The sequence below is a fragment of the Amblyomma americanum genome, chromosome 1 (assembly GCF_052857255.1).
Source record: "Amblyomma americanum isolate KBUSLIRL-KWMA chromosome 1, ASM5285725v1, whole genome shotgun sequence".
NCBI lineage: Eukaryota > Metazoa > Arthropoda > Arachnida > Ixodida > Ixodidae > Amblyomma > Amblyomma americanum.
The window spans coordinates 220,708,272-220,721,363 of record NC_135497.1 but is presented as its reverse complement, the minus strand read 5'-3'; the positions used below and the strand labels follow the sequence as shown (position 1 = coordinate 220,721,363).

General features: G+C 43.8%; 1 protein-coding gene across 3 annotated transcripts in view; it reads left to right on the top strand.

Moving 5' to 3' along the window:
• Kyat (Kynurenine aminotransferase) overlaps nucleotides 1-13,092 on the top strand; it is a 48,386-nt gene that overhangs the window by 12,040 nt on the left and 23,254 nt on the right. For all 3 annotated transcript variants that reach the window (XM_077648517.1, XM_077648516.1, XM_077648518.1), the window contains 2 exons: nucleotides 4,334-4,420; nucleotides 8,499-8,618. In XM_077648517.1, the coding sequence (XP_077504643.1) occupies nucleotides 4,334-4,420; nucleotides 8,499-8,618 (207 nt within the window). The remainder of the gene's footprint in view (nucleotides 1-4,333; nucleotides 4,421-8,498; nucleotides 8,619-13,092) is intronic.

Genomic DNA, 13,092 nt, shown 5'->3' with positions numbered 1-13,092 from the left:
AAAATGACTAGATGTGGAATCAGGAATCAGATGTGGATCCAGAATACCTGGATCTTAGTGCAATGTAACTTTGTATTCAAAAAGCTGTCCTTATGCTTAATTATACTCATGGCAGTCTTATAAGTGGCTATTTAAATGCTGTAGAATGTTGCTGCGTCTGCACAGTTAGCAAGGATTACAGGTGTTCAGGTCAAGTGCCCCATGGGACAAAAGACAACAAGGCTGGCACAACAGACACTATAGTTTTAGCCGAAGTTTCATTAAGAGAGTGATTTAAAGGAACAGACATATAACAGCATAAAACACTAATTTAATATCTGTGTAGGTAAGTTATCTCTTCGTCAGGCGCACTGGGTGCACCCGGATGCATATGTCTGCTTGTGCCAGAACTGGCTTGGGTGCAAGCTACTCCACTAAAGGCTGCGGCACTGCCAATAATGTGACATAATTAATGCAGTTTGAGTTATCATGTCGCATTTTTCTGCCCACGGTGAGTGCAGACGCGGTTACTGTAAGGCCTTGCTGATCACACAGTTTATCACACCTTTTCTTTTGTTTTAATGCGTTAATTTGGCATGGCGTCAGTGTTGTGAGTGAAAAATTGCCAGAGAAGACGCAACCTAGGTGGGCCAGCTAAGTCATGTGATCTTGTGGTATCATCACAACCTGCCCACTGGATTGTGAGCAAACTGGCCACCATCTCAGGTGGCAGTTAAATTAATGATTATTCATGAGAGGTTGCTCAGGAAGAGGAACCTTGATCGCACAGGTCCCCCTGGTGGCAGCACCTGTCATTGCAGGGCAGTGGTGAATTGCTTAACTGCTGAACCACTTAACCCCTGCACCACTGCGCCAGGAGTGGTATGAGGACTCCCAGGGAGGACTCCCAGGAGGACTCCCAGGGATGAGGACTCCCAGGGATCAGTCGAGAATGACTGATTCCACATATATAGGCATTAACCCATTAATGTCATCGTGTCATACAATTCAGGCAGAGCTAAAGTGTTCCCTCCAATTTTTTTCTTCGAGGAATGCTGTCTTTTTTTATTGAATAATGATTCTTAGTAGTGTTGCTAGCTACAGCAGCTCAACTGGACTTTTTAATTCTAGAAGTGAGGGTTAGTGTGCAGCCAAGCTGTGTTCTTAATGATAGTCATACCCATTCTCATTGCAATTGTGACAAGCTTAAGGTCATACAAATTAAAGGTTGTGTTGGTATGAGAAAAGTTCTGGTAGTCCCTTGACTGTGTTTTGCTTCGAGTTAAACTTTTGAGAGGACAGGAAAGTGTGTCTGCACAAGAGAATCTGGCATAGTTTTTGGATAAACAGAATGGTTCTGCTACAAAAGAATTGCACGTTGCAAGGGATGCAAAAAGTGTTTTTAATTTTGTTGTCTTTTAACTGTTTCATTACCATGCCACTATGCATCGATCACTGGTGATCAACAGATTCAAAGCGTGATATCAGTGCTACCAGTGCCGCCAAGGAGTTGTTGCACCATCCAATGGGTTGTTTCGATACTCTACTTTGGTTTCTTGTGCATAGTTTGTATTTTTCCTGCAAGACACCAATTTTTGAAACAGCCTTGATGTTGAGGTTCTGACGTAGAGTGTTTGCAGACCGGTCTTAGCTGCAGGAACAGCGTGCGCTCTGAAGTATCTCACTTCGCGTGATTCTGCTGCAGCTATGGCAGATTTTTTTCGATGCATCAAGTAGCAGCGACTCTGACAATGACTTTGCATCGTCGGATTTCGATCCCGACAAAGAAATTATGCAACCCCAGCATAAGAATTGGGCACCTAAATGCCTGTAGGGCTCATTTTTCACTTCTTGACTGTTTGTTTGTTCCTGGAACCAGTTTATGCATCACACTGATGCCATGAATGATATTTCTGGTTTCTGTAGTGCTTCATCATTGTATGAGCAAGATTTACTTCCGTCTGCCCAAAACAGAATCAACTTCAAACCCAGCAGAAATCAGGGTACCGACCTCGCATTGGCGCTCCGTATCAGCACAAAGCTGTTCACGAATGCTGTGGATGTGTTGCGAATTGTCCTAGATCATCCGAAACACCCTTCGAAATAGTTTCTTGTGAAACCAAAGCATTGTAGACCATATTCAAGCAATTTACCGTCAAACCTCATAACGAACACGAATATTACGAATTATGAATATTATCGAACTCTCCCTAATTATTTTCAGCAAACACTTGCATTTCTTATTTTATATATCGAACGCGGGTTGCCATAAAACGGTTGTATCGAACAGCCGAGCGCCAAGCTGTGCCCACTTGAATGGCAGGTGGCAGCCTTTGCCTCACTACATGGGTGACAAGTGGTGGTGCGGCATGCATTTGCGCTGCGGTTTATACTTTATCTCGCATTTTCCAACAGTGCCACAGAAGATATAGCAGCAAGAACAGCTGGTATCCATGTGGTCGGCATGCGTTTGCGCCTCTCGCACCCATCAATAGTGCCCTGGAACCACCGACAGGGTCGGTTGTTGTAGCTTTCCAGCAGCCATCCTCTGCTCATGTTGACTGCCACAGAGCGGAGTTGGTAAAAATGGTGGTAGCTCTCTTCCTGTCGTCCTCCGTTTTTTTTACATGACACTGCTGTAATGCAAGGAAGCCACCCTAGCTGGCGTTTAACCTTCCACCGCTGCGTGCTGTGGTATTTTGCCCGGAAACCAACCTAAATGACGATAACCGCTCGGTTTTTTTGCGGCCTCCGCAACCACCACGAGCAGCTTTGAAATGGTGCTACAGCTATGGAAAGGTCTCGTCTCTCCCATTTGCCATTCTTTCGTGGATTAAACTTTACTTCTCCAGCGCAAGTTCTTGGTGAAATTTTAATTACAAATTTTGGCTATATTGAACTATTTTACGACTTTTCACCTATTCACTATATGAGGTTTCACTGCATTACCTTTTTTATTTTCATGTGAGTACATCATCACATATAATATCGTGGATATACTTTTTGTGTTTCTGCAATTTTTTTGGCTTCTTCAAAAACATTCTAAACTCAAACTTACAATTTCGAAAAGTACATTTGTCAAGCGATGTTTTGATGCATTTTCTTTTACCCAGAATTTTTTTTTTTTTTTCGGAGTGAGAAATTTATATCAAGGACAGTCTGAAAGCGGCCGTTTTTTATGTAGTGTCAGGAAAAAATTTTCTGCTCAAAAAGTTTTTAGTTTTAACTTAAAACTTTTATTGGCCAGTTTATAAATAAACTAAAAATTTTGTACATTCCAGAATGTTTTCAATATTTTTTCACCAGAGATATTGTCCTGTCAAAACAATTTTTTTTCTAAATTTTCAACTTTTTTTGTGTTTGCCATTGTTTTCTTGCAGTATTCACATGAAGTGTTTGTGTTGAAATAAATGTTTTCAGATGGCACATTTTATTGCTATCACTTTCATGCATATTATGTTTTTTTGCACCTCACTTATTTGCAGGAAAAAATTGTCTGAAACCTATCAAAAACGGTCATTTTGCCCATGGTAACAAAAGAGTTAAAGGGCTATCCGGATGTTTTTTTCATGTTTACATATTTTAATGAAACTTCAACTGTAGTACCTCCTCTCTGTCCTGGTCATTTCTGCCAGGCTTGCCAGACATGTGGTGTTTTATTTCTGTGTGAATCAGTTTTAAGGTGTGCCGTTTTGGTGACCTCAGTTTAAGCAGTTGCTGCACTCAACAATGCATTTCTACCATTACAACCTTTGCCTACATGTTCATAGCCTCTTGGTGATTTTTAGGCTTGTGCTTAGGCATTTCAGATATGTCATGAAAAGAGTTAATTCAGTTGCAGTTCCAGCTGCTTGACTTGCATATGAGAGGTTTTCTAAATGCTTGTGACCTCATTGCTGTATCACATTTTTGATGAAGCACTGCCTCTGGCCACGCTTTGGTTTGCTGTTTTAAAAACAGTTTGATGGATATTTTGAAAAATTACTTGTTGTAACAAGGGGAAGGAACTGTGAGCAAATAATACCGTAATTACCGACTCAAGATGTCTGCAAGCCTCCAGTGTTTGCCCTTTAAAAACAAGCTATGCATGGTGTGGAAATCTGTATGATTACCATTACTTTTTTTATTTGAGCAGTTTCTTGGAGGTTTCTAGTGATCTGAGTGACTTCTACTCTCAGTCCGTGTGATTGGTACTTGTATCTTGCAATGATAGGCTGAAGTTGACTTTGCTAAGCATTTGCCACGCACTGAAAGATGCCTTGTATGTAGTCCGTGTAATTCCAGAGCTTCCTGCTGCATCTTCTCACATCAGGCACACCGAGGTGCTGAACACATCTTGTGACTCTCAACGCAGGTGATTATCATTGAGCCCTTCTTCGACTGCTATGAGCCCATGACCCTGATGGCTGGAGGAGTTCCGGTCTTCATCCCTCTTCGCCCTGTAAGACCCTCTTACTTTCAAAGATTTGGGTAGCAAGACCACGCTGGGGTAGCAGGACTGGAGATCGGTTTTCATATCGTACATTTTGGGTTTGAATTCATCCGATGACACAGTCAGTGTAGTTCAGTGACACTTAGTGTGTATCATAGGATATAATGGAATTTGTTCCTGTGTTTGCATGGGGATAGGTGTACAGGGAACTTTCTTTGGGTTTAACGGCGTTGGCTTCGCTGTAGCTGTTGTATGCCATGGTTGAAAACTCCCACATTCTCATTCTAGCCATTTAGAATGTTGTCCAGGTGTTCCAGTCAGTGGCCGCTCTCAAGAATTTATGTGATCAATGTGAGCCTGGCCCTTGTAGGCCACGTTGTGGGTGGGCGCTCTGATGGTGTGAGGTGCGTGGCACTAATATTTCTGTCACTTCTCTGCCCCAGAAGAGGCCAAGAAAATTTTTCATTAATTCTGCTCTTGTTGGAAGGTCTGAGTTTATTTTATCATGAATGTGTGCTTACGCAAGCACTGTCTGTGTCGAAAGCCCACAAGCCACTGCACCCTTGGCTGAAATGTGTGCGGGGCCACATGATGGCACTGCAGTCATTGCTGTTTGTGGGTTTTATGATGGAACAGTTTAGGGAGGAGCCTTGCTCATGATTTTGGGTGCTCACAGAAAAGCGATGCAACAAGCTGATTGAAAAGGTGCCTTCTGTCACTTGTGGTAATGAAGTTGAGTGACAGCAAGTGCAATGCGCACTTCTCCCACTGACTTTTCCTGCTAGACATTTTATTGCTGAGCAGCGATGCTTCAGTTTCAGCACTTTCTATGTGACATTTCTGTCGTGCAGGGAAGCCAGCATTTGGTACCCCACTTGTCATGTGGTGCAGCCAATTTCGATTGTGACCAAAAGCTATTGATGGCTCTTGCCTGACCTGCTTTTTTTGCTTAGGTGGCAAAAACGTTTTGGAAGCCAACTGTACCTCAGTTTTAATGAGGAAATTCTGTTTAGAGTATAGTTCTGACGGGATTAGCCCTCTTGTGATAGGTTGGCACGGTTTGCTAGTAGCTAGAGTGGCAGTTTTCTTTTTTACAGTGCTACTTGGCATGTTTCATATGAATAAATGAATGACTGAAAAATTGTGTAGGTAAAATGTTATACTGCTTCTGCAGCTTTTGTAATTTATTTCGGATAGGTATTCATGCAGAGTCACTGGTGTCGATGTTATACATTTGCTCAGAGAGCGCAGGCGAATGGGTTCCACAAACTCAGTTGATCTTTAATGTCGCTTTCATTGAATGACATTACAGTCGACGACTGAAAATTCGGACGCCTGATTTTTCGGACATGCTTGATTATTCAGACTTTTTCGCGGCGCCGCGACATGGCCCATAGAGCCAATGTATAAGAGCGCCTGATATTTCAGACGCACCGCAACTGACCACTCGATTTTTCGGATCTCGTTTGCACTCGCCGCCAATACCCAAGCTACCATATAATATGTACTGTGGAACCTCATTCATTCAAACTGCAGGAGAGATCGAATACTTAATCAAACAAAACGAAATTCAAGCGTCAAGGGAGCCTCTTAACTTGCAATGCTGAAATGCTGTGCGAGTCGGCACATTGCCTCAGCGTGGTTTCGAATTCCTACTGTTCTTGAATGTCCTCCGCCTCATGAACTGGAACCGTAGTCAAGAGTTCGCGGAACTCATCTGTGCAGAGTCTTTTGTCCCGAATACGGAAAGAAGTCGCAGTGAAGCGCGTGGGAGGTGTACGGCCTCACGTAGACAAAGAGCGCGGGAGGAAATGGTGGTGCATTTCAAAGCAAGCTAGTCAGCACACCCGTGGCAAAATGCACCGCAACCTTGACTCTTCTATTGTAAAACCGTAAACAACTGGCGTTTCAATGACAGGAAAGACTCCTCATTATACGCAGGCCACCGCGAAGTGCATATCGACGGATGCGATGCCTATTTTGGCTCTAGTTGCTAGGCCTAATGACGAAAGCCAATGCCGACGGAGCGTTTGCTTAGGCCGTTTCTCGGTTCTTATCGTTTTGCCATCTTTGCGTTCTTGTTCCAGGCCCATCGTACTGCGGACACAGCGCAGTTCCCGCAGCGGCATGTTCGCTTTCCTGTTTAGACTTTGTCCCAACTCGTGCGTTTATCGGCGACATGCCGGGGGCAGCACAGCCAGGCCGAGCTCGTGAAAGCGTCGCCGCCCGTCGTTCGTGCACATGTCGCACAGCGAAATTTAGTCACGAGGAGATTTAGAATGTGCGCATAACTCACCGCTTCCTCCGGCATATTGGTAATAAGTTCGTGATTTTTCCGGTGAAGTTTGATTTTCCGGACTGCCCGTGAAAGCGGTCGTTGCCTGTCGTCCATGCACATGTCGCGTGGCGAAATTTAGTCACGAGGGGATTTAGAATGTGTGCAATACAACTGACCGCTTCCTCTGACATATTGGTAATAATTTCGTGATTTTTTTCTGCTGAAGTTTGATTTTCCGGACTGCCTGATTTTTCACTCGTTTTCGTGGTCCCTAGAGAGTCCGAAAAATCGGTCGTCGACTGTATATTTTCTCATGGGGCAGCAAAAAAATGTCATCTTGAACTAATGTCGTGCGATGAGAATGACATTAAATTTGCCATGTGGCAGAGGTGTAAGATTTGTGCCTAGGCTGTACGTAATGAAAGGCATTTCCCAACACATCTCTGTCATTGTTTTGGTGGAAATGCTGAAAGGAGCCACAGAAGCTCATTGTATGCAGTTACAAGTTTCACTCTGGTCATCTGAAAGTTGCAGTGCAGAGACCTTTTTCTGAGCATAATGCCCCTGCAGAGCACTGACAAGAAAAAGCATGCAAAAGCCATAGAGAAGTGTGAGCTGCACATGCTGTCACACAACTTGGTTACAGTGAGTGATGGCATGTACCTTAGGCATTGGTGTCGCTTCTCTGCAAGTGCCCATTAGAGTGCAAGCAATGGTGTGGACGAAACTAAACAAACCTCATGAGCAGCCGCCAAACTGCACGTCAGTGGATTCTACCTGGGCCAGAAAAAAAATGCACTCATGGCATGCATATGCTCACCTCTGGCGTGACCCTCATAGAGAACTGCATGCTTTGATTTTGGCGGTACTGGTGAATGAGTAAAGATCTCTATTATAGCAAGTGAAATGCGTGCCCCCTGGGTGGTGGCCCTAGTCTGGGGCCCCCATATGTAGCGATCACAGCTTTAGCGTGTTACATTTGTTTCCATTTGTTACATTTGTTCCAAGCCTGGCTCGACAGCATTTGGAAGAAGTTCAGCCTCTGCTCACATGCTTTGCTTACTTCTGCCCACACCTGGACATGTCTGTACAGAGCTGAAAGCAATGTGTAACATTACGGGATTTACCTATTAAATAAAAGTAGCTTTCTTGAAAATTCTTTCCAAGAAACTCTAGTCATGATCATATACTTAAAAATGTGTTCTCTAAGTTTGTCTTGTTTGTTTCATTGTCTAGTCATTTATGCCAAATTCTATGAAATTCATTTGACATAGGATGGCAACACTTGTGATTCTGTCATGGCACCCCAGGATTGATTATAGTGTGCCTGCTAACCAGCTAAAAGAAGAGAACAAATGTGGCTGGTCTGCATAGCTTTTAACCCTGGAACCCTTCCAAATTACTGGAAAAAAAAATGAATAATAAATTGAATTGTCAAGTAAAGGAAAGGTCCTGCTTCACTTCTAATTTTTTGTTATCTATTTGACTTAGGATGCTAAGTTACGAGAAACTAGTTTGATAAATATATTCTGTCATTTTCTTGCTTCCATGGTTTATGATGACAGAATGAAGCATTATATTAGTGTGATTTTCTAAAGAAAATTTCTTGCTTGGAGGGGGCAGGCCCTCAGATTTGCCCATGCAAAACTGCAGTTTATTGAGATGTGAAAAAACCTTGGAATAGGGCAAACAGTAGCAGTGCCTTACTAGGTCTTTTCATTCCAAAATAGGATTCCTTTGCACTTGAATCTTGCTCAGTGCTAAGTTCGGCAACTTTTTGTTGCCGATTTTTTTTTTTTGCCTTCTCAGAAAAAGCAAGGCCAAATTTCTAGTGCCGACTGGGTTCTGGACCCAAAGGAGCTGGCCTCCAAGTTCACTCCCAAGACCAAGATGATCATCGTCAACACGCCACACAACCCAATTGGAAAGGTTAGCCGGTTTTCACAATGCTTGGTGCAGTTAAATGTTTTCAGTTGAGTGTTTTCTTAGCTTTTAATATGCTTCATTTCCTGTTTTCTTTTTGCGCACTTAGCATGTGCTGAATTACAACTTCACATGCTAAAGCGTTTTTCATTAAATCATTGCAGCTTGCAGTAAATGGCTTTTGTGTTTGTGCCTGAAAAATGCCATTTATGCGAACTTGTTAGATCATGACTATACAGTAGACTCTTGTTAAGACTAGTTCGGTTACGACGAATTACCGGATAAGATGAACAGTGCGGGACCAAAAGGTTAGTTGCCTATAGAGCTCAATGTAAAAAAAAATCTGCTTAAGTTGAACTGCTTTGCATGTGCTTAGGTTAAGAAAAACTTTTGCAGTGACCGCGAACTGCAGTGACCCCGCACAATGGCACTCACGGGGCATCCTTGTGGCACTGCCAAGGAAAGAAAAAAATGTATAAAATGCTCTGCACAAGAAAGCAAACACCCACAAGATGGCTTCCGCGCGTCTTCGCGCAAAACTGCGGGGAAGCCGTCTTGCGGGAGCGGGCTTTTTGAGGGTAAGCTTTCTTGCCGGTGCAGAAAAGGCAGATCGCCATCGCGCCTGCGCTGGCGCATTGGTTATGACTCAGCAATGTGTATGTGTTACATACCGAGCGTTGTCTCCCACGGACTAAAGGCATGCACGCGCTAAGTGCGCCCACTGGTTGATTTGGGCCTTAGAAACTTTGGGGCCACATTTTTAATTGAAGCGGCATCACAGCACGCATTGTTGCGGCGCAGAGGTGGACAGACATCGGCGCCTCACGGCACGTGCATTATCTGTGGCGCACGGAAAGGCACGTGGAGCACCTGCTCGTAGAGTTGGAAACAGCTGCGCAAGATAAGAGAGGCGCACAGCTATCCTGGTGGGCACCTCAAAAGCACTTGGAGCAGGATGAAAAGCGAAAAGAAAAAATAGCAGCTGCTGTTGGATATGGTGAGAGAAAGGAGACAGTGCAAAAAGAAAACGAGGCCAAATTGTACATTCAAGTTGTATAATGTGAGCTCGTTTCCTGCTCTCGGCCTTCAGCTCGGTTCATGCATAGTGCAATAAATGTTCTATTTGCAGTTATCCTTTCTCTGAAAAGCTTTTTTTTTCATTGTTTTTATACGACATATACCAGCTGTTTCACCTAAGATGTGCTCTAATTTAAAAAAATAGGCTTTTTGATTTCAATGAGTGCTTTTATCAGCATAGCATTGTCAGCGGTGCAGCACATTAGAATAAAGCTAAGACATGTAGGCTGATCAACTAATATTGAATAGTTAACCTGTTAACTAATGCTATTAGTCTCCTTGTTTATTAAAGGGACACTGAGGAGAGATTGAAGTTGGCTTGTATCCATAGAATACCAGCTCCTGATCACAAAAACGCCACTCTTCCTGAAAAAAAAGCTCTTGTAATGTAGAAAATAGCAAGAACCAAAATACAGGTATCGCCGCCACAGGCCAATCTCGCAAGTACAAGTGTAATGACTTCCTAGGACAAGAGGCGCCACCATGGAGGAATTTTCCTTACTTCATGGATGTCACGAATCTCTGAGGCTTGCAAAGGAAAATAGCGCACCGCACCGCTACCCGCCAAAAATCACGGAGTCTTCGTTTACGTCACGTTTCACGTCACTCCGTTCTGTGTCATCATAAGAGTTCTCCGTGTCGTCATAAGAGTTCTCGAGTTTGAATCGGAGCGGCGGGAAAAAATTTTTCAACTTCGAATCCAAATTTCTTTGAAATAAATGCATCTTTCGCTCCCGGACAAGCGTCAACAAAGCCATGAAATGCCGAACTATCAGATATTGCTAACAAAAAAATTTTGATAGGGTTCTCCTCAGTGTCCCTTTAAGAGGCGTGTAGCCCACTGTAATATCTATTTCAGTTTTTGGAGCTTTGAATACGCTGTTACCCTCAGCACTGTGGCCCAAGAAATTCTGCCTACATCATGCCAAAATACATGCACTTTCAAAAAGCTTATAGGCAAAGCAATGCCTCCAGTGCAAGTAACTCGCTGAAATAGCGAAAATTTGTTGGGCCACAGTGGCGACGGTGGGCTACACGCCTCTCAGTAAATAAGGAAACTAACAGTAATAGTTAAAAATTTAACTGTTCAGCATTAATTAATCAGCTTACTTGTTAGCACGTCTTATCTGTATTCAGATACACTATACTGCTGTCTGTGCTGTGCCAAAAAAAGTGCTCTTCTAGCTCAAAAAGTCCATTTTTAAAAATTGCAGAACATCTTAGGTGAAACACCCAGCTTATGGACCCACCTAGCATGCTCATATATATATATATATATATATGGGCACTTCTATTAAGATAAACTTCTGATAAGAACACATTCTCTGGCCTCTTCAAGTTTGCCTTAAAGGGAGTCTACTGTATTGAGTCTGATTGGAGAAACTTGTTTTCGAAAAAGCAAATTATGGTACAACATTTCGATGAACATTAGGCCAGTGTGGAACTGTTCAGGGAGTGTGGTAATGTTATTGCTGCAGCCAAGGTATTATGAGCAGAAATGGTACCAGTGGTGAAAATGGAATGTTAAAAGTGCATTACTGTGGGTGTTGAAGGCCCATTTCAGTACTTATGTTGGAAGTTTTGCTAATATGCGTCAGTGCTGACTGTAGTGTAGTTCTCTGCTAGTCCATTGAAAGCCCTCTTTAAGTAGGTAGGGAAAACGTTATTGGGGTTTACATGGCTATCCTTCTTGACTTTGATGTAGTTGGTCTTCATGTTGTCACAGTTTAATGCCACGGTGTCTCAAGTTTGGCATTACGGCTTCTACTTTGTGTGCTTGTCAGTGATGAATATTTCTACAGCTGCTGTGTTTGGGATGGGCTGGCATTTCATGAGAGAGGGCACATATTCGATGTCGCTGCAGTGTGGGACAAAATAGTGTGCGTACAGTCGGAACACGCATAGTATATCGAACTCGCACAAAAACGCCTGAGAGTTTGATATAGCATGTAATTTGATATATAAGTAGCAATAAATTTAAGAACATGCAAATACTCTGAGATGGGAAAGAATGTACCGTATTTATGCGCATATTTTATTTAGAAATTATGGCTCGAAGAAGGGGGTGCGCAAATCACGCGGGGATTCCGCGAGCACGACTTAAAAAACTCCAAAAAGGTCATAACGCACAATATAGGTATAGTGTATGTTGCTGCGTATACGTCAGCACCCGGACCTGCACCCCACGCTGGCCGCCCCCCGAAAAAAAGTTCACTCAAAATGAAAATCCGCGCACCCCCCGCTTGCGGGATGGCATGAAGGTGCGTGCATGAAGCTGAATAAGATGCTGAAACAGTGTCATCGCTTGCGGCCCAGCCAGTTGTTCGGTAGTTCCGGATTCCGTAAGTTTGTTTTCGCAACTTCGTCCGGGATAGCAAGCGCGAATCAATAAATCAAATATCACACCACACAATTCTTTAACAGTACCGCGCGAGTGTCGACCAAACTGCTTGTCGGCGCCTTATCACGGCACGGAGCTGCGAAGCCAGCGAGAATAGCCACGTGCGCACTGGTTTGCCGACACCATTGTCGTCTATGGGCAAACTTGTGTGCACGCTGTTATTCTTGCTGGCTTCACCGCTCCGCGTCGTGATAAGTCACTGGCAAGCAGTTTGAAACTTGCCGTATAGTTATGATATCCCATCGTAAGACATGACCGAACAACCAAACACAAGCCGTCAGAGCCACCAAGAAAAGCGTAGCCGGCAGTCGAGTCACATGCATCAAGCAAACCACTGACCAAACAAACAGCGGTGTTGGCTCTTCTATCAGCTGCCGATCCTCCCCGGAAGCGCTGCTGGCCGTTCCGAGTGGTGATGCCGCTGGTGCCGCTGGTGCCGCCGCGATTGTGACAGCGACCTCTGACACCACCATGAACGCCCAGTGCACAAAAGATTCCAAAAGCCTTCTGAACAAACACGCGGAATAGCCGAATGCTACTGGGTAGAGCCATAGGGTAGAGCCCGCGTGCATGATGGTGGTCTAGCGCAGCATGGTGCGTAAAATATACGAGTAAAAAATGTTTTTTTGTAAACCCGGGTGATAAGTTAAGGGTGCACAAATTATGCGAGGGCGCAAATTATGTGCGTAAATACGGTATTTCTATAATAGCCACTTACTGTGCACAGATTACAGAGCGAAATAGTCATGAATTTATTATATTTCTTCATCTTCATTGCCTCGGAGAAAAAAAAATTGCAATGTTATCGATGGACTCCAATCCTTCTATCGATGCCCTATATCGATGAACCACGCTGATTGCACGGAGCATGTAAGCACAGGTCCTTTCTAGTCCATGTCACAATTCGCATCAGTGGTGTCCCGGCTATCTGTGACGTCGGCGATATGTATTTGTCCGCAAGCTCTCCCGCAGTCTCGTCGTCGTCGCCCGCGGATACAAAGT